The 21500-nt window shown below is 38.9% G+C and overlaps 2 protein-coding genes across 2 annotated transcripts; both read left to right on the top strand.

Moving 5' to 3' along the window:
- The first annotated feature begins 4497 nt into the window (after positions 1 to 4497).
- Positions 4498 to 5549, top strand: LOC132765436 (taste receptor type 2 member 7-like). Its single transcript, XM_060759723.2, has one exon. It carries the CDS (start codon positions 4498 to 4500, stop codon positions 5443 to 5445), a length of 948 nt encoding a protein of 315 aa, XP_060615706.2. The 3' UTR covers positions 5446 to 5549.
- A 9037-nt stretch (positions 5550 to 14586) lies between these two features.
- LOC137096209 (taste receptor type 2 member 10-like) lies at positions 14587 to 15552 on the top strand. The gene has a single exon (XM_067464847.1). The coding sequence runs from the start codon at positions 14587 to 14589 to the stop codon at positions 15550 to 15552; it is 966 nt and encodes a 321-aa protein (XP_067320948.1).
- Positions 15553 to 21500: the final 5948 nt, after the last annotated feature.

Here is a 21500-nt window from a genome sequence, read left to right as displayed (position 1 = left end):
GAAGCATATTCCATAGGGTAAACATGAGCTAGGCAGACCTTGGCACTGGAAACTTGGCGTTAATCCGACATTGCCTCAACTAAAACAAATAATCCCTCACAAATCATTTATACACCCTTCCCTGACTCCAAAACTGCTGGAAATGGATTCTTTCTCAGTTTCAGTTTGCTATCTAACTTCTGTTGAAGTCTAGCTAAGAGTCTTAATTGCTGCACAAACTGTCTCTGTTTACTGAAACTCCTTTTCCTATTCAAGGTGTCACACCCCTCATTAACTCCTGCACCTGGTACATTGGAATCAACTTCATTCTCAGATAACTGACCAGGGAACTGCAGCAAAAAGCCTTTCCCAAGCTCAAGGCCTTGAGAATCCTCTTGCAGCAACTCAGGTCTCTCTGGCCTCTTATCCCCAGACCCTGGCCCAGAAGCCGAATTAACATGCCCATTCCTTTCAGGAACATCCACATGAACATCATCCCCATTCCCATCATGAATATCCACATGAACATCAGACACAATCCCAGGTTGAATAGGCTGACAGACAACACCTGAAGGGGACTCAAGGTGGCTTTACTTATGGCAACTATTCAAGGTCTTTGGACAACAAAGAGTTAGAATGCACTTAAGTTACAAATTAAAAATAACATTAAATGCACACTAAAACATATAAAACATTGCATTCACTAATATAAGTTTCCATCAAAAACTTAAGGGATGGTCATTTTAGAACCTTTTATATATCCTAGTTGGCTGGAGGTCAGGGGACATTGTGGCAACTATTGATCATTGATTATAGTTTGCCCTCTTTACTTTCACTTATCTCCATTGAAGTAGACAATATAGCACTTTTTCTATCTCAACTGCTACATTGTCTTCCTTACTTCATTAGGCTTTCTATGATGATAAATGTATTACGGCAGAAGGCACTGCTGGAAAAACACAGACAGGAATGCATATATACTTGAGTATGAACATACAACAAAGATCTGAGGAAGGATTGTCAGTGAATTATTGTTATTATTATTTCTTATTATGCTTATTTATAACCTATTTCTCTCCACAAAGGAGACCCAAAGCTCCTTACATTAAAAGCATTTCAATGCAATTTAAAATCTATAAATACACAAACAAAATTAAATAATGATGATTTTTTTTAAAAAATCACAGCTTAAAAATCCATAAAACAGATTTAAAACATATTCAAAGCTAAAACCACACCTACCCCTGACTTGATCTTCAAAATCTGTGAACTAAACTGTGAGCTACGCTGGATTGCTAAATTGTTTCCCCTCTTTTTCTTTGATTTTTTCCCCTCATGGTAATGACAGGTAAGGGAAAAAGAAAATTCGACTTTTAATTGTAATGTTATTCTAGATTGGTCTATGTTGAGGAAATTGATTTTAATGTCATAAAATCAATTCAGTATGTGTATATATTTATGTGATTTTTGTTGTTTGTTTTTGGAGTGAAGCTGCATCATTTTTACCAGAGTGACAAAGTACTCTTGACCCAAGAAATGTTAGGAACCACTGAATGAAGCTTATTTCCTGTTCAGCAGTTATAAGATTTTAAACTGGATTTACTATGTCATTATGGATGGAGATTCACACTTTGTAGTCATGAACAACCAATCATGATCACAAAAATATTCCTTCGTAGTCTGGCAGTGCCCTGAGAAAAGTATTTCTGAGACACACAAAAAAACTGCCAGGCTGAAATAAACACTTCCTAGCTAAGAAGTCATTATTTTACCCTAGCAGATTTATTGTATATCAGCAAGCAGGAATAATATTACTGTCACAGTCTCAAGGGAGAAAGGGGTGAGGGAGATGTTAGAAAATGTATTGGCTTAAGAGCCAATGGGGGTGAAAGTCCATGTTGTATATTGAGAAATGGAACAAAAGCCCAATGAAATATTTGAATTGCTTTACCTGCAAATGAATTAGGCAAATGCTAATTTCTCAAACCTGACAATGGACCTCATCACATGGATGAGGTCCAGTGTTGTGATTTTCCAGCTTCCGGCATGAATCGGGGCAGCAGCGGTGCAATCTCAGCACCCTAGCTGGCAGCTGATGCTTTCTCATCACATGTGGAGAAGTGTTGCCACACGGCTTAATCCCATGGTAGCCCATTTGTTCCTAATGGATCATGGGGAGGCTACTGTGTTGGCGGCACAGCGTCCTACCACACTGCTGCCCCAGTTCACCCAAGGAACTCTACCAGAAGTTAACCCATGTTGTCTGATGGGAGGTGAGGGGCTCCATGAATGAACTGGGGCAGAAACATCCCAGGGCAGTTTTTTCCACATGTGATGAGGTGAAATGTCTGTAGTACAGTTAGGAACTCTGTATCTTAAATAAAGTTTCTACATTTTGAAAACCTTATTTCCTGAACTGAGTTGTGCAAGAACAAACCTTTATACTACCTTGACCATTTGTGTGTGCAGTTTAAAGTGTCTCATTTTATAATTATCATTATATCTTGACATTTATATTAGGACTTACAGGCAAAATGCGGTCTTGCTTTTTTTTTTAAGTCAAATTTGATTGAACTTAAATCATAAGGACAGCCATCCACAACAATAAATAACAATAAAACAAAACTTTATTTATACCCCACCACCATCTCCCCAAGGGGACTCGGGCAGCTTACATGAGGCCAAGCCCAGCCATACAATACATCAATATACACAGAACACAGCAATAAAATATCAAGAAATAAACATACAATACAAAAACCATTACAAATAACACATCAAACAAATAAAATCGCAACAATTAAAACACAGAACCCGATCACAGTGGGCAGGGCCAGTTCCAATAGATTAAAAATTTTAAAAATGAAACACTGGGTGAGACAGCAATGTAGTGTATCTGGAAGGGGGATCTGGAAGATAAGGTAGGGTTTGATTGCACTAACAAGTAATAAAGTGCTTCTGAGGGCATTTTTGCAGAAATCGGTCAGGTCAGGGAATTATTGTTCATTAATTCAGCCCCCCCCCCCCCCACCGAAATTCTCAGGGTGTTCACGAGAAGGCCTTACTGGTACATGATTTAAACTGTTATGTTTATTCATATCATGATCTGAACACCATGCTCAATAGCTCCCATATGCATGGGGCTATTGGGATAATGACACAAAAGGTTTGCGAGGGTATATCCTCAGCCCCCCCCATTTGAATCAAACTCAGCCCTCCCCCAAATCAAACTCAGCACCCCCGAATCAAAATCCTGGCTACGGGCCTGTGCTACAGGATGTGCCTTCCTTGAGGAAACCCAGGAGGGGAACTCTGCTTAGTACAGCCACCCAAACCTCCAGGCCAGACCTTATGCTCTGCTGGGAAATCCCTGCCTGATCCCTGTATCAAGAAATCACCCGAATTGTAGGGTGAATTCCTGGGGCAAATTTAGACGTGCTTCCTGTCCTGGGATGCAACAGCAACCTTCTTCTGTGACATTACTTGAGGTTCAGAGAGTGTGACATACCCAGGCATTCACTTATTAAGAGATTATTCTAAAGGGGAAGAGGGGGCAAACCTCATCTGTTACAGCAGTGTTTTTCACCCTTTCAATGATGGAACTGAACCAAACTTAGCACACAGAACTCCTATGACCGACAGAAAATACTGGAAGGGTTTGTGGTCATTGACCTTGAGTTTAGAGTTGTAGTTCACCTACATCCAGAGAGCACTGTGGACTCATACAATGATGGATCTGGACTAAACTTGGCATGAATCCTCAATATGGTGGAGTTTAGGGAAAATAGATCTTGACATTTGGGAGTTGTAGTTGCTGGGATTTATAGTTCACCTACAATCAAAGAGCATTCTGAACCCCACCAACGATAGAATTTGGCCAAATTTCCCACACAGAACCCCTATGACCAATAGAAAATGCTGTGTTTTCTGATGGTCTTTGGCGACCCCTCTGCCCCCCCCCCCCCCATGACTCCCTCAGGGGTCCCGACTCCCATGTTGAGAAATGCTGTACTACAGGATGTGCCTTCCTTGAGGCAACCCAGGAGGGGAACTCTGCTTAGTGCAGCCACCCAGTAAATACCTTTTTTAATTTCAAGGTATTGAAAATTGAAGTGCACATTAGATTCGATCATGCATTAGATTAGAGTAAATACAGTATTAATCTCTACCTGCTTTTTTCTTAATCTGAATGATACAAGTCTATAAATAATTGAAGTTCATATCTGCCAAATAGTACAACCTGGTATTATGTGGCTGATATGAACTTCAGTTATTTATAGACTTGTATCATTCAGCTTAAGAAAAAAGCAGGTAGAGATGAATACTGTATTTAATCTAATCATAATTAGTAACACAATCTTCCTGAGTTTTGCATTGAACTCTGTAGTATGATTTGGTTGTTTAAATTAAACTAAACAGCCGTGTTCTCTAAGAGACATCAGGCAGAAACCCAGAGAATACAACTCGACACTTCCTTTCAGTGATTTTCCACAGAAAGCAATAGTGATGGTTAACAATATGTCTATAGTTGGAATCTTTTGTTTGACCATTTTTGGAATTGTGTCTTTTATTGGTATTTTGGGTAATGGATTCATTCTAGTTGTGAATGGACACCAATGGTTGCAAAACAGGAAGATGATCCCTTCTGATTTCCTTCTGACCAGCCTGAGTACCTCCAGGTTTATCATGCAGCTGGGTTTGCTGATAAACAGCAGTCTGTACTTAATTGTAAATATTAAAGTACCTCTTTTCTTATATGATGTTACTTTCTTTTTCTGGATATTTTTCAACATGACCAGCCACTGGTGTGCCACATGGCTCAGTGTTTTCTATTGTATGAAGGTCACCAACTTTGCCAACCCGCTCTTCCTCTGGCTGAAAGCAAAGATCAATATGCTTGTACCCAGGCTGCTTGGACTGTCCATAGCCATTTTCACAGTTTCTTGTCTTCCTTTGCTTGTTGATTATTTTGGATACATAAAGTGGTGCAATCTCACAGAGACTCTGCCAAAGAATGCCAGCCAAAGAAAGGTTTGTGGCAAAGCTCCCATTGTTTTTCTTCCCATTCAATTTTCTTTTTATGTCCTAAATTTGGGTCTAAGTACAATTGCAATCATTCTTTTGCTTGTCTCTCTGTGGAGACACACAAGAAATCTCAAGAAAAGTGGTGTTGGTGTTAAGGACCTCAACACTCAGGTCCACATTAAAGTCATGACATTTTTGTTGTTCTGGTTTTTCTTCTACTTTGTAGATTTCATTGCTGTGATAGTTTATGCCATCATTAATTCTACTGAGGGAGACATTACGACTGTTCAAGGACTGCTTATTGGCATCTGGATGTCTGCATTTCCTTCTGCACACTCTATTATATTAATATTAACCAATCCTAATTTGAAAGAAATGTGTATTCGCCTCATGAAAGAAATGTATGCTCACATCATAAGCATCGGACACAGCACTTCCTAACATGAAAAAAAGAGCAGTAGACATTTAACCCTTATGTGCAAGGGAGGAGAAGACATTCCACTTCCCATCCAATTGAGTGCGTGTAACATTGCATATATGACAAATAGATCACTGGAATTGAATTGCTGTTAATTTTTTTTTTTGTCATGTCAGGAGCGACCGCTCCTGTTGTGAGAGAATTGGCCGTCTGCAAGGACGTTGCCCAGGGGACGCCCGGATGATTTCATGTTTTATCATCCTTGTGGGAGGCTTCTCTCATGTCCCCGCATGAGGAGCTGGAGCTGATAGAGGGAGCTCATCCGCCTCTCCCCGGATTCGAACCTGCGACCTGTGGGTCTTCAATCCTGTCGGCACAGGGCTTTAACCCACTGCGCCACCGGGGGCTCCATTGCTGTTGATGATCACTAGGGATGTTTTTTTTTTTTAAAAAAAACTCAATTGATACAACAATAAGACCGACATTGCTCCTTCCATAAACCTGCATTCTTGGAATGTCTCGTTTCCCCCCTTAAATATGATGTAAGACACATGACTAGATATGTGTTTTTGTTTCTTTGCAAGATGTGTTCTGGGGGTGTTTACCATTGCCTTCCTAAGATAATATGACTTGCCCAATGCCAGCTAGTGAATGTCAATGCCTGAGCAGGGATTTGATCTCACAGAGTCCTAATCCAAGAAAGGATGAATCTGTAAAAGAGTACATGATAAGGTGGACCTATAATTTAGAACATAATGTACAAATGTATGTATGGGGGAAATGTGGGGTAAAGATATACAATTTAGTTTGTATGGTAATGTAAAAGAAAATATGTAAAAGATGATGTATAAGATGCTAGTACAGAGATGTGTGTTACAGTTTTAGTTCAGTTTAGATTTGAGTATACAGTTACATGTTATATGTATAGTTTTTCTTTTTTTCTTTTAAAATATTGATTATTCTGTTGTGAATTAGTTTGCATTATAAATCGATAAATATCAAATCTCTTAAAATGTCACAATAAAGTGGTTGTAATGAGACACTGGAATCTACGGAAATATTGGAATTAGTTATCTCTTCTCAATTAGACAGGAAGTCTGATAAGAGCATTAAAACCCACAAGACCAATTATGTAACCTTTTAAACTTTAAATTGATCGTTTAGATTTCATTGACACCTAAATGAGACAATATGGACATGCCATTAATTTCATGCCTTTTCCCTGAAAAACACAGATTTGTAGGTAGAATAATTTGGAAGACACTAAATATTCATATTTTTAAATTTGAGATTTTTAACACAAGGAAAAACCAACAATAATACACCTAAGAAGAGAGTAAAAGATAACAACAAATGAGTTGTGGAAAGAGTCTAGGTAGGGCGTGCACCTTTGTCAGGTATTCCAAAAGTCTGTTTGTTTCAAAGCCTCTTTCTGTGAAGACTATGTGGTAGTTGCTGTGCACTGATCTCCACACAAAAAACAAATCCACAGACAGGCATTTTCGAAGTCTTGTTTTCTTTTTCTTGGAAGATGCCTATGCATGAATTTGTTTTATATGTGGAGATCTGTGCACAGCAATCAACATACCGTCCTCACAGAGGGGTTTTTTGATCGAATGTAAAATACGACGAACAAATGACACACACATATATATACCAGGGCAATGAGGAGACTAAAGTAGTGGTGGTGCATGTAGCTGAGGCTTGACTTTTGAAATGTTTTACTTGAGGCACTTTTTAAAAGGAGTAACTCATTACCCCAACCAGAATCCCTTCTTCCAATATCTTCAGCTGCCTTCTTCTGAGATAAATCTTCTTCTCAAGAAATGGACATGAGTCTTAATTATAAAGAATGGATCAAGGAAATATATATTCATTCACAGGTGTACAACTTTTGATGGTTATTCTGTATTCCTTTAAATGTTGTTGCAGTTGACTTTAGTTAAACAGTTTCCAATATAACTCCCAGTATGGCTTTTACTTCCACCAGACTGGTTTTAAACTTATTTCACTGCCAAGTATCTTCCTTTTCTTAACTGACAATTCAAGGCACTGACTTGCCTTTTTCTCCCTTCAGCTATTCCCACTGAAGTTATGGGTTTCTACTGGGGTTTCTTTTCCCCTTAGCTCACGAGCTAATTACTAATGTAAACAGGTCCAACTGACTCTGTAAATGCACAGGCTGAAGACTTAAACCCCTGGTTTCAGTTTCTCCACACACCAGAAGCCGACTTCCACTTTTGTTCCCTGACTAAAAGAAAACTGACTCTCATATAATGCCTGCCCTGCCAAGTGGCAGTTAGCTTTGCCCCTTTGGCTTCTCTAACTTGTATACTTTCTAACAGCCGTTTCCGTCACTATGGCCATGCCTCAGCTCAGGTGACACATAAGCTGGTCTGCACTTATCCTATCCCAACATCAATAAACACATTTAAATCATACCTTATAATTAGCTATTTCGTTACATTACAACCCTACTCTTAAAATATTGCTGAAGAGGAGAAAAAACTTCATTGAATGCAATATACAACATCTATATCTAAAACATTAATATGCATATACATCAACATTACCACATTTTCCTGTTTCTAAAGACAATATCTGTTAATCCTACATATTATAACAGTACAAAGATACACACATTTTAAACAATATAGTCTTACCACACTATACCTTCCTTCGTCTGGTCTGCCTGTCCCACCTAAGTTTCAGTCATCTCCTCCAAGTTGGATAGGAAATCTACTATTACGTTATCTTTACATTTAAATCAAAAAACAAATGCAAGTTTTGAGTTAGTGCATACTCATTTCTGAAAAACAAAAATTTACATGAACACACAAAACACTTAGGGACAGACAGCTCTGCAGGGAATGTGCTCAGGAGAGTGACCTTAAAAAAATTGCACCTATATTTTAATATATACAATAGGTCTTATCAATGCCTATATGAGTTTTGCTGGTTACATTGGATTTTAAAAGCTAAATCCTTTTTTCATGGAAACAGTATTGATGAAATACCTTCCAATGGAAGTAATAGGTTAACACTATACCTATATCCATACAGCTTACCTAAATAAAACTATCCTGGAGTTCTTCTCCGGGACCATGACAAAATGTACACCTTGACATAGTCATACCCTCCAACATACATTATATTAAAGTAAAATTGTGGAGCCTCTAACTCCCAATTCTAACCTTGCCAGTTTGACTGTCCCTTGGGCTCACTTCACCTAGAGAAACCCAAAACCCATCACTCTTGTCTCTTGGAGGCTGTTAGTTTGGAAATCTAACTCTTCCTCCTGAAGACTGGTTCTAACTTTAAAACACTTTCTCAAAAAGGATTTCCATCTTTACCTAACACACAACTTTACCTTTTATTAACTTTACCTTTTATACAGATGCCGCCAAATTTTTATCCTCCTGCATTTATCTTATAACTTCTTAAATTTGTTCTAACAGGCACAGGCCCGTAGCCAGGATTTCGTTTCGGGGGGGGGGGGGGGGGCTAAAATTTTTTTCAGGGGGGGTTTCAGGGGGGGGCTGAGTTTCGGGGGGGGGGGCTGAGTCTGAGTGAAAGAGGGTCTAGCCTAGCAAACCTTTTGTATCATTACCCCAATACCCCCATGCATATGGGATATATTGAGAATGGTGATCAGATCATGATATGAATAAACATAACAATTTAAATAATGCACCAATAAGGCCTTTTCGCGAACCACCATGAAAATTTCGGGGGGGGGGGGGGGGGGCTGAAGCCCCCCGAGCCCCCCCCCCCCTGGCTACATGCCTGAACAGGCATATTCCTTTTTAAAGTATCCTGGTATTGTGGAAATAAACTTTCAAATTGACTTTTGTATTTTCCTATCAAATCTATATAACTTATACCTATCTGGGATTATCCTCTATTTATTCAATTCTCCATATCGACATCAGATATCCTTGTCCAAATGTATTTCTATTCCTTTAATATACACAATTGATCTTTTACCTGGATTGGTTCTGTCGCTATGGCAATGCCTCAGCTCAGGCAACACATAAGCTGGCCTGCACTTATCATATCCCAACATCAATATACACATTTAAAACATACATTATAATTAGCTATTTCGTTATAGCATGGTTAACACGATGACCAATAGACTCTCATCTACAGCAGCTAGGAACTGCAGTGGCGCAATGGATTAAACCCTTGTGCTGGCTGAACTGCTAACCTGAAGGTTGATGGTTTGAATCCATGAGATGGGGTGAGCTCCCATCTGTCATCTCCATGCAGGGACATGAGAGAATCCCCCCACAAGGTTGGTGAAACATCAAACATCCGGTTATCCCCTGGAAAATGTCCAATTCTCTCACACCAGAAGTAGCTTGCCGTTTCTGAAGTTGCTTCTGGCACACACACACACCTACTGCAACTGGCTTCTGCTTTCACAGCTGTTGTAACATGTACCACATTGTCATTGGGGTCTTCAGACTGTTCTTTGTTTGGTTCATCCCTTATGACTTCCGTGCCATGGGATGCTCCTCTGGAAGTACATGGCTCTAGTGGCTTTGCTCATAGGTACACTGGAACGCACAAACCTCCTCATCACAACAAGGGGATAATTCAGCAAGGGAGTATGATTATACTACGTAGCAAAATTTGTCACAGTTGCCATTCTTGGTTTGAAAGTGTTATTTCCCATTTAATTGTGCGATACTTACTTTGAAGGCAGCTGTTATACTCCAGAAACTTTGTTTTTGTAGCTGCCACAAACTATTTTGAATTCGTTGAAACTCTATGAGATATTCTTTGAAAAAATATAGCAGTATGTGCTGCAGGATGTCCTGCAAAAACAAAGTTTTTGCAGTTTAATAAACTTTTTCCATGTCTTTATGATAGAAACAGTTGGGAAATGGCATTTATAACTCAGGAAAACAATCAGGTTGCATAGTGTTATAGGCCAATGGGAGAAAAACCTGGTCTGAGGCTACACCTCAAGAAGTGGGGTGAAAGCTTGTGTATTATTTGAATTATGCTCCAACAAATATATGGTGGATAAACATTGTGTGTATTATTGTCCACTGTATTGTTATCTGAAAAAAAGTTCCTACTTCCTGAAAATTTTGTTTTCTTGTACTTGACCATACTGAAGAAATGTTCTACTTCTCTTTTCATTACAAAGATGTAAAGGAAGTCTGAAGCTACACATCAGATATTATAGGAATCAGTCAAGGAAGCCATAGCCCTGAATTTGCAACAGGGCTTTTGATAACAGGGCAACTTGGAAGTATCTCATTCACAGGGTCCCAATAAAGCAAAACTAACTTGATAGCTATTAACAGCAATGCAGCTATTGTGTTTTATATTGAGATCTGTTTGTTCAATAAATTTCCCTTTAGTGAGCTTTGGTCCAAAACACGCTATTGCCAAATTTGCAAGCTCCGTGAATGTGGAGGCTATACCTGACAAACAAGAATCAACTCCAGCTATATGCGGAGTTACTGACAAATGGCAAAGCATCTTCAATTTCTCCATAAAGAAAGGTGTGGGGAGTGTATCTGTTTCAACAGGTTGAAGACTACTCATCAATAAAGTATTGTATAATAAAAACATTACAACAAATAGATAAAAACAGGTTCATCATGCAAATGTCAATATGAACCTTGGCAAATGTTGAATAATAGATGATCACCTCATTTGTTAAACAAAACCAAAGAGAAAAAATTGCTTTACTTCTGCATTGCATGACTGATTTAAAAGTGACAAAGGTGGGGGAGGGGGTGGATTTCCCACCAGATAAATGCTAGGATGCTCATAGTATGATATAATCTTCTCCACCCAAACATTAAATCAGGAAGAAGAAAAAAATCATACATTGTAGTATGTTCCCAATTTGGCATTTCCTTGATCAGTTTTGGGACTGTCTATTAGTGATTTCCAAATATTATGAAAAACATCTACATCATCATTTGCATTTCGGTATGAACCTTAATATAAATGTCCATTAAAAACTTAAAGGATGGCCATTTTAGAACACTTATTTATTTATTAATTTACTCTATTTGTATCCCGTCTTTCTCTATCCCAATGTCGTACTCCAGAGCAGAATCACCTCTGACTTTAAACACCACACCAGCTGGGTAAAATCAGCAAGCAGTTTATTTAGGAATATATGTAGCCAAAGCCATAAAAAGTAATCCACAATAAACAGTAATCCAATTGATGTAAAGGAAGACAGGAAGAAATAGTCCAAAGAAATCCATGAAACTAGGCACTTAAATCCATGAACAATACAGAAGTATATTCCATAGGGTAAACATGAGCTAGGCAGACCTTGGTACTGCAAACTTGGCGTTAATCCGACATTGCCTCAACTAATGCAAATCATCTCTCACAAATCATTTATAAACCCTTCCCTGACTCCAAAACTGCTAGGAATGGATTCTTTCTCAGTTTCAGTTTGCTATCTAACTTCTGTTGAAGTTTAGCTAAGTGTCTTAATTGCTGCACGGACTGTCTCTGTTTACTGAAAATCCTTTTCCTATTCAAGGTGTCACACCCCTCATTAACTCCTGCACCTGATACATTGGAATCAACTTCATTCTCAGATAACTGACCAAGGAACTGCGGCAAAAAGCCTTCCCCAAGCTCAAAGCATTGAGAATCCTATTGCAGAAACTCAGGCCTCTCAGGCCTCTCTGGCCTCTCATCCCCAGACCCTGGCCCAGAAGCTGAATCAACATCCCCATTCCTTTCAGGAACATCCACATGAACATAATCCCCATTCCCATCATGAATATCCACATGAACATCAGACACAATCACAGGTTGAATAGGCTGACAGACAACACCTGAAGGGGACTCAAGGTGGCTTTACATATGGCAACTATTCAAGGTCTTTGGACAACAAAGAGTTAGAATGCACTTAAGTTACAAATTAAAAAATAAAATTAAATGCACATTAAAACATATGAAACATTGCATTCACTAATATAAATTTCCATTAAAAACTTAAGGGATGGCCATTTTAGAACCTTTTATATATCCTAGGTGGCTGGAGGTCAGGGGACATTGTGCCAACTATTGATCATTGATTATAATTTGCCCTCTTTTCTTTCACTTATCACAATTCCAGTAGACAATATAGCCCTTTTTCTATCTCAACTGCTACATTGTCTTCCTTACTTCATTAGGCTTTCTATGATGATAAATGTATTATGGCAGAAGGCAGTGTTGGAAAAACACAGACAGGAATGCATATATACTTGCGTATGAACATACAACAAAGATCTGAGGAAGGATTGTCAGTGAATTATTATTATTATTATTATTATTATTATTATTATTATTATTATTGCTTATTTATAACCTTCTATTTCTCTCCACAAAGGAGACCCAAAACTCCTTACATTAAAATCTTAAAAATCTGTGAACTAAACAGTGAACTAAGCTGGATTGCTAAAATTGTTTCCCCTCTTTTCTTTGATATTTTTCTCATGGTAATGACAGGTAAGGAAAAAGACTTTTAATTGTAATGTTAGGTCTATGTTGAGGAAATTGATTTTAATGCCATAAAATCAAATCAGTGTGTGTATATATTTATGTGATTTTTGTTGTTTGTTTTTGGAGTGAAGCTCCATCATTTTAACCAGAGTGACAAAGTACTCTTGACCCAAGAAATGTTAGGAACTACTGAATGGGGCTTATTTCCTGTTCAGCAGTTATAAAATTTTAAACTGGATTTACTATGTCATTATGGCTGGAGATTCACACTTTGTAGTCATGAACAACCAATCATGCTCACAAAAATATTCCTTCGCAGTCTTGCAGTTCCCTGAGAAAAGCATTTCTGAGACACAATAAAACTGCCAGTCTGAAATAAACACTTCTTAGCTAAGAAGTCCTTATTTCACCCTAGCAGATTTATTGTCTATCTGCAAACAGAAATAATATTACTGTCACAGTCTCAAGGGATAAAGGGGTGAGGGGGATGTTAGAAAATGTATTGTCTTAAGAGCCAATGGGGGGAAAGTCCATGTTGTATATTGACAAATGGAACAAAAGCCCAGTGAAATATTTGAATTGCTTTACCTGCAAATGAATTAGGCAATTGCTAATTTCTCAAACCTGACAATAGACCTCATCACATGGATGAGGTCCAGTGTTGTGATTCTCCAGCTTCCGGCATGAATCGGGGTGGCAGCGGCGCAATCAAAGGCGGCCCTAGGTAATTTTCAACGGTAAGCAAACAGTATTTTGGCGCCCCCCCCCCCCCCAACCAATCATTGATATATATTTTCGGTTCGTTGTGGGAGTTCTGTGTGCCATATTTGGTTCAATTCCATCATTGGTGGAGTTCAGAATGCTCTTTGATTGTAGGTGAACTATACATCCCAGTAACTACACTTGCCGCACTTGCTCCCTTGCCTGGCACGCTTTGGGTCCAGAGGTGTGCCTGAAAACCCCAGCATGTGCACCAAAAGTCACCTCTTCTCCTGACTTTCTCCTCAGCCATTGGGACCAAGAGAGAGAGAGAGAGGTGGAGATGCCCACCTTTCCTGAAGGTAGGCACAAAAACAAAGGGGGGAGAGGAGGTGGGAGATACCTCCAGCCGGAGGGGCTCTCTCTCTCTCTCTCTTTGCTTCTCATAGACTTGGCATGGGGATTTGGTTAACCTGTTAAAATTTACAAATAAACCAGGATTTTTTTTAAACTGAAAAATTTGGGTGGAGGAGATTGAACGTCTACCCCTCTCCTTGGCTACAGCCCAGACAGCATCCATAACATATACCTTTTTGGTCAAATTACAAAGTATGAACTTTTTGCAGCTGCACATTTAATTTGCCAGTAAATACCTTTTTTAATTTCAAGGTATTGAAAATTGAGGTGCACATTAGATTAGACCATGCATTAGATTAGAGTAAATACAGTATTAATCTCTACCTGCTTTTTTTCTTAAGCTGAATGGTACAAGTATATAAATAACTGAAGTTCATATCAGCCACATAATACCAGGTTGCATAATTAGTAACACAATCTTCTTGAGTTTTGCATTGAACTCTGTAGTATGATTTGGTTGTTTCAAATGAACTAAACTGCCGTGTTCTCTAAGAGAGATCAGGCAGAAACCCAGAGAATACAACTCGACGCTTCCTTTCAGTGACTTTCCCCAGAAAGCAGTAGTGATGGTTAACAATCTGTCTATAGTTGGAATCTTTTGTTTTATCATTTTTGAAATTGTATCTTTTATTGGTATTTTGGGAAATGGATTCATTCTAGTTGTGAATGGATACCAATGGTTCCAAAACAGGAAGATGATCCCTTATGATTTCCTTCTGACCAGCCTGAGTACCTCCAGGTTTATCATGGAGCTGGGTTTTCTGATAAACAGCAGTCTGTACTTAATTGTAAATATTAAATTATATCTTTTCTTAGATGATGTTATTTTCTTTTCCTGGATGTTTTTCAACATGACCAGCCACTGGTGTGCCACATGGCTCAGTGTTTTCTATTGTATGAAGGTCACCAACTTTGCCAACCCGCTCTTTCTCTGGCTGAAAGCAAAGATCAATATGCTTGTACCCAGGTTGCTTGGACTGTCCATAGCCGTTTTCATGGTTTCTTGTTTTCCTTTGCTTGTTGATTATTTTGGACACACAAAGTGGTGCAATCTGACAGAGACTCTGCCGAAGAATGTCAGTCAAAGAAAGGTTTGTGGCTTTGCTGCGGTTATTTTTCTTCCCATTCAATTTCCTTTTTATGTCCTAAATTTGGGCCTAAGCACAATCTCAATCATTCTTTTGCTTGTCTCTCTGTGGAGACACACAAGAAATCTCAAAAAAAGTGGTGTTGGTGTTAAGGACCTCCGCACTCAGGTCCACATTAAAGTCATGGCCTTTTTGTTGTTCTGGTTCTTCTTCAACTTTGTAGATTTCATTGGTGTGATAGTTTATGCTGACTCCATCATTCATACTATTGAGAGAGATTTTACAATCATTCAAGGACTGCTTATTGGTACCTGGATGTCTGTGTTTCCTTCTGCACACTCTATTATATTAATATTAACCAATCCTAAACTGAAAGAAAAGTGTACTCACTTCGTAAAAGAAATGTATGCTCACATCGTAAGCATCGGACACAGCACTTCCTAACATGAAAAAAGGGAAGCAGACATTTAATGCTTATGTACAAGGGAGGAGAAGACATTCCACTTCCCATCCAATCGTGCAACATTGCATATATGACAAATAGATAAGTGAATTACTATTAATGATCACTAGGGAATGTGATACTTTTTGAAAATACTCAATTGATACAACAATAAGACTGACATTGCTCCTCCCAGAAACTTGCATTCTTGGAACGTTATGTTTCCCTCCTTAAATGTGATGTAAGACACATGACTAGATATGTGTTATTATTTCTTTGCAAGATTTATTCTGAGGGTGTTTACGATTGCCTTCCTAAGATAATATGACTTTCCCCAATGTCAGCTAGTGAGTGTCAATGCCTGAGCAGGGATTTGAACCTTGATCTCCCAGAGTCCTAATCCAACAAAAGATGAATCTGTAAAAGAGTACATGATAAGGTGGACCTATAGTTTAGAACATAATGTACAAATGGATGCATGGGGGGAAATGTGGGGTACAGATATACAATTTAGTTTGTATGGTAATTTAAAATAAAATATGTAACAATTGATGTACATTTTGAGCAATAGGTAATCTAATCGTGTAATAATATAAATAATTATGCTTTCTTTGAAATGGAAGATTAATATATTTCAATTGTTGTGTTTTTCATTACATTTAGAGTGAGGGCCAGACTTTTTTTTTGCTATAATTGGTGATTAGTTAGTGTTTGTTGTAATAATTTAGCATGCCACTAGAGAGATTGTGTTACAGTTTTAGTTTAGTGACTATATCATATGTATAGTTTTTTTATATGTATAGTTTTTATATGTTTAGTTTTTTTAAAAAAGGTTGATTATTCTGTTGTGAATTAGTTTGCATTATAAATCGATAAATATCATATCTCTTAAGATGACACAATAAAGTAGTTGTAATGACACATTGGAATTTATGGAAATATTGGAATTAGTGATCTCTTCTCAATTAGACAGGAAGTCTGATAACAGCATTAAACCGCACAAGGCCAATTACAAAACCATTTAAACTTTATATTGATCATTTAGATTTCTTTGACACCTAAATGAGACAATATGGACATGCCACTAATTACACGGTTTTTCCCTGAAAATCACAGATTTGTCTGCAGAATAATTTGGAAGACACTAAATATTCATATTTTAAAATTTGTTTTTACAGTTTAATAAACTTTCCCCCCATGTCTTTCTGATAGAACCAATTAGGAAATGACATTTATAATTCAGGAACAATAATCGTGTTGCATAGTGTAATAGGCCGATGGGAGAAAAACCTGGTCTGAGGCTACACCTCAACAGTGAGGTGAAAGCCTGTGTATTATTTGAATTATGCTCCAAGAAATATATGGTGGATAAAGATCTGATAAAAATCTAATGTCCACTGCTTTGTTATCTGAAAAAGAAGTTCCTACTTCCTGAAAACTTTGTTATCTTGTACTTGACAATACTAAAGACATGTTCTAATTCTCTTTTTATTACAAACAAGTCTGAAGCTACACATTAGATGTTATAGGAATCAGTCAAGGAAGCCATAGCCTTAAATTTGCAACAGGGCTTTTGATAACAGGGCAAGTTGGAAGTATCTCATTCACAAGGTCCCCATAAACCAAAACTGACTTGGCAGCTATTAGCAGCAATGCAGCTATTGTGTTTTATATTGAAATCTGTTTGTTCCATAAATTTCCTTTTAGCGAGCTTTGGATTTTCTATGGTTGTTAAACCCCATTTGTCTGAAACATGCTGTAATAAATCTACCTTTTAGTTGGCTAGGACGAAGCCTGTATGGCAGTGGCTGGCCTCCTGGTTGTTAAGAGAGCAGGAGGAGGAATCAGGCTGACTCCCGATTGGGTGTAGCAATTGGGGGTGGAGTCAGCTGAAGAGAGGGAAAGGAGCTGTCTTGGCTGACAGAAAGGGGGAAGAGTTTAAGAGTTAGACAGAGAAGGTTGGATTTTTGAGAGAGGGAGTTACAGCAGGGAACTGACAGAAAGGGAAGAGCTTTTAGCTAGTCTCTAGGTTAGGGAATAAGGTGAAGACATTAGGCTAGAGCTTTACTAGGTTAGAAAGACTAGTAAAGGAGAGTTGTGTCTTATTGAGCCTAAGAGAGGTTTCAAAGATACCTTATAACCCTGTGTGAGAGGCAGACTGGGGTCTGTGCTCTGTGTAAAACTGTGTCTAATAACAGAACAGTTGGTTAAAGAGACTCACAGCTGATAAAGCCATTCTGTCAGGGGAACTGTTTGTGTTCAAGCAACCAAGTTACTGCAACTGCATCAAGATTTTGTACCACTCATTCCAACGAGTTGTTGTTATTCTCAAGTTAAAATAAACTCTTTATTAGTTTACTTTTAACTGGTGTTCGCCTCAATCCATTCGTTTTCCTCAGAACTCACTCTCCCAATACATTTCTAAAGTCCAGTCAGCCATAAAAGTCTCAGTGCTCAAACATCCTTTTACTTGAAATACAATCACACCCTTTTTGGTTCCTCAGGCCGGTATTTCTGAGGTGGTGGCAGCTATATTTCTACCAAGTACTTCGGTCACTTAGGTCAGCCTTTTGTTCTACGCTCTATCTAAGGGCGGAGGTGTGATCGTGGTGTCCACCCTGCCTGGATATCCCTTCAACTTCGTTATACATGCTATTGCCAAATTTGCAAGATCCATGAATGTGGAGGCTATACCTGACAAACAAAAACCAATTCTAGCTATATGCGGAGTTACTGACAAATGGCAAAGCATCTTAAATTTCTCCATAAACAAAGGAGTGTATCTGTTTCAACAAGGTGAAGACTACTGATCACTAAAGTATTGTATAATAAAAATATTATAACAAATGGATAAAAACAGGTTCATCATGCAAATGTCAATATGAACCTTGGCAAATGTTGAAAGATAGGTGGTTGTCTCATTTGTAAAACACAACCAAAGAGAAAAAATTGCATTACTTCTGCGTAGCATGACTGATTTAAAAGTGACAAGGGGGGGGGGGGATTTCCCACCAGATAAATGCTAGGATACTGATAGTATGATATAATCTTCTTCACCCAAAACCTAAATCAGGAAGAAGAAGAAAAAATCATACATTGTCATATGTTCCCCATTTGGGCATTTCCTTGATCCTACCACACTGCTGCCCTAGTTCACCCATGGAACACCACCAGAAGTTAACCCATGTTGTCTGATGGGAGGTGCGGGGCTCCATGAATGAACTGGGGCAGAAGCATCCCAAGGCACCTTTTCCCACATGTGATGAGGTGAAATATCTGTAGTAGTTAGGAACTCTGTTATCTTAAATAAGGTTTCTACATTTTGAAAACCTTATTTCCTGAACTGATTTGTGCAAGAACAAACCTTTATACTACCTTGACCATTTGTGTGTGCAGTTTAAAGTGTCTCATTATATAATTATCATTATATCTTGACATTTATATTAGGACTTACAGGCAAAATATGGCCTTGTTTTTTTTTTTAAAAAAATCTAATTTGATTGAACTTGAATAATAAGGACAGCCATCCACAACAATAAATAACAATAAAACAAAACTTTATTTATACCCCACCACCATCTCCCCAAGGGGACTCGGGCAGCTTACATGAGGCTTACATGAGGCCAAGCCCAGCAATACAATACATCAATATACACAGAACACAGCAATAAAATATCAAGAAATAAACATACAATACAAAACCATTACAAAAAACACGTCAAACAAATAAAATCGCAACAATTAAAACACAGAACTCGATCACAGTGGGCAGGGCCAGTTCCAATAGATATATTTTTTTAAAAATTAAACACTGGGTGAGACAGCAATGTAGTGTATCTGGACGGGGAATCCGGAAGATAAGGTAGGGTTTGATTGCACTAACAAGTAATAAAGTGCTTCTGAGGGCATTTTTGCAGAAATCGGTCAGGTCAGGGAATTATTGTTCATTAATTCAGCACCCCCCCCCCCCCACCGAAATTCTCAGGGTGTCCACGAGAAGGCCTTACTGGTACATAATTTAAACTGTTATGTTTATTCATATCATGATTTGAACACCATGCTCAATAGCTCCCATATGCATGGGGCTATTGGGGTAATGATACAAAAGGTTTGCTAGGGTAGATCCTCACCCCCCCCCGCCATTTGAATCAAACTCAGCCCTCCCCCAAATCAAACTCAGCCCTCCCCCAAATCAAACTCAGCACCCCCCAATTCAAAATCCTGGCTACGGGCCTGTGCTACAGGATGTGCCTTCTGCTTAGTACAGCCACCCGAACCTCCAGGCCAGACCTTATGCTCTGCTGGGAAATCCCTGCCAATATGTATCAAGAAATCACCCAAACTATAGGGTGAATCCCTGGGGCAAATTTAGAGGTGCTTCCTGTCCTGGGATGCAACAGCAATCTTCTTCTGTGACATGACTTGAGGTTCAGAGAGTGTGACTTACCCAGGCATTCACTTCTTAAGAGATTATTCTAAAGGGGAAGAGGGGGCAAACCTCATCTGTTACAATGATGGAACTGAACCAAACTTAGCACACAGAACTCCCATGATCAACAGAAAATACTGGAAGGGTTTGGTGGGCATTGACCTTGAGTTTAGAGTTGTAGTTCACCTACCTCCAGAGAGCACTGTGGATTCAAACAACGACGGATCTGGACTAAACTTGGCATGAATCCTCAATATGCTCAAATGTGAACACCGGTGGAGTTTAGGGAAAATAGACCTTGACATTTGGGAGATGTAGTTGCTGGGATTTATAGTTCACCTACAATCAAAGAGCATTCTGAACCCCACCAACGATAGAATTTGGCCAAATTTCCCACACAGAACCCTCATGACCAACAAAAAATACTGTGTTTTCTGATTATCTTTGGCGACCCCTCTGCCCCCCCCCCTCATGACTCCCTCAGGGGTCCTGACCCCCATGTTGAGAAATGCTGTGCTACAGGATGTGCCTTCCTTGAGGAAACCCAGAAGGGGAACTCTGCTTAGTGCAGCCACCCAAAGCTCCAGCACAGACCTTATGCTCTGCTGGGACATCCTGCCAATAAGTACCAAGAGAAGCAACTGCCCAAATTGTAGGGTGAAACCCTGGGGCAAATGTATAGCAATGGGAACCCTACTATCTAGTAAGGGGGGGGGGGAGCAAGGAGAGAAAGGCCTAATCTCCCATTAGGAACCTGCCTGCTACCTCATGCTGAAGCAGAGTTAGTGGGGGGGGGGCAGCATTAAATAACCTGCAGCTCTGCCCCTGTCAATCACCCCCACCAAGTCTGGTCTCCTTCATGAGGGCCTCCAATCCTCCCCACCCCATGCCTTAGGCTTTGCCTGCCAGTTATGGGTGGGCAAACTTGGAAGCTTCCACAATATTGACTATTGCTGCAAGTAATGACAGTGTGAATAAATTGTCAAAATTTGGTTGAGATAGTACATGCAGTTCTGGGGGGACTACTTTAATTTTTGCTTCTCATAGACTTAGCATGGGGATTTGGTTAACCCGTTAAAATTCACGAATAAACCAGGAATTTTTTTTAAGCTGAAAAATTGGGGGGAGGAGGTTGAACCTCTACCCCTCTCCTTGGCTACAGCCAAGACAGCAGTTGTAACATATACCTTTTTGGTCACATTACAAAGAATGAAATTTTTGCAGATGCACATTTTATTTGCAATTAAATACCTTTTTTAATTTCAAGGTATTGAAAACTGAGGTGCACATTACATTCGACCATGCATTAGATTAGAGTAAATACAGTATTAATCTCTACCTGCTTTTTTCTTAAGTTGAATGATACAAGTCTATAAATAACTGAAGTTCATATCAGCCACATAATACCAGGTTGCATAATTAGTAACACAATCTTCTTGAGTTTTGCATTGAACTCTGTAGTATGATTTGGTTGTTTCAAATGAACTAAACAGCCGTGTTCTCTAAGAGACATCAGGCAGA

The sequence above is a fragment of the Anolis sagrei genome, chromosome 2, assembly GCF_037176765.1.
Source record: "Anolis sagrei isolate rAnoSag1 chromosome 2, rAnoSag1.mat, whole genome shotgun sequence".
NCBI classification, from domain to species: Eukaryota; Metazoa; Chordata; class Lepidosauria; order Squamata; family Dactyloidae; genus Anolis; species Anolis sagrei.
The sequence above is the reverse complement of the archived record's forward strand: the minus strand, read 5'-3'. Positions and strand labels throughout refer to the sequence as shown.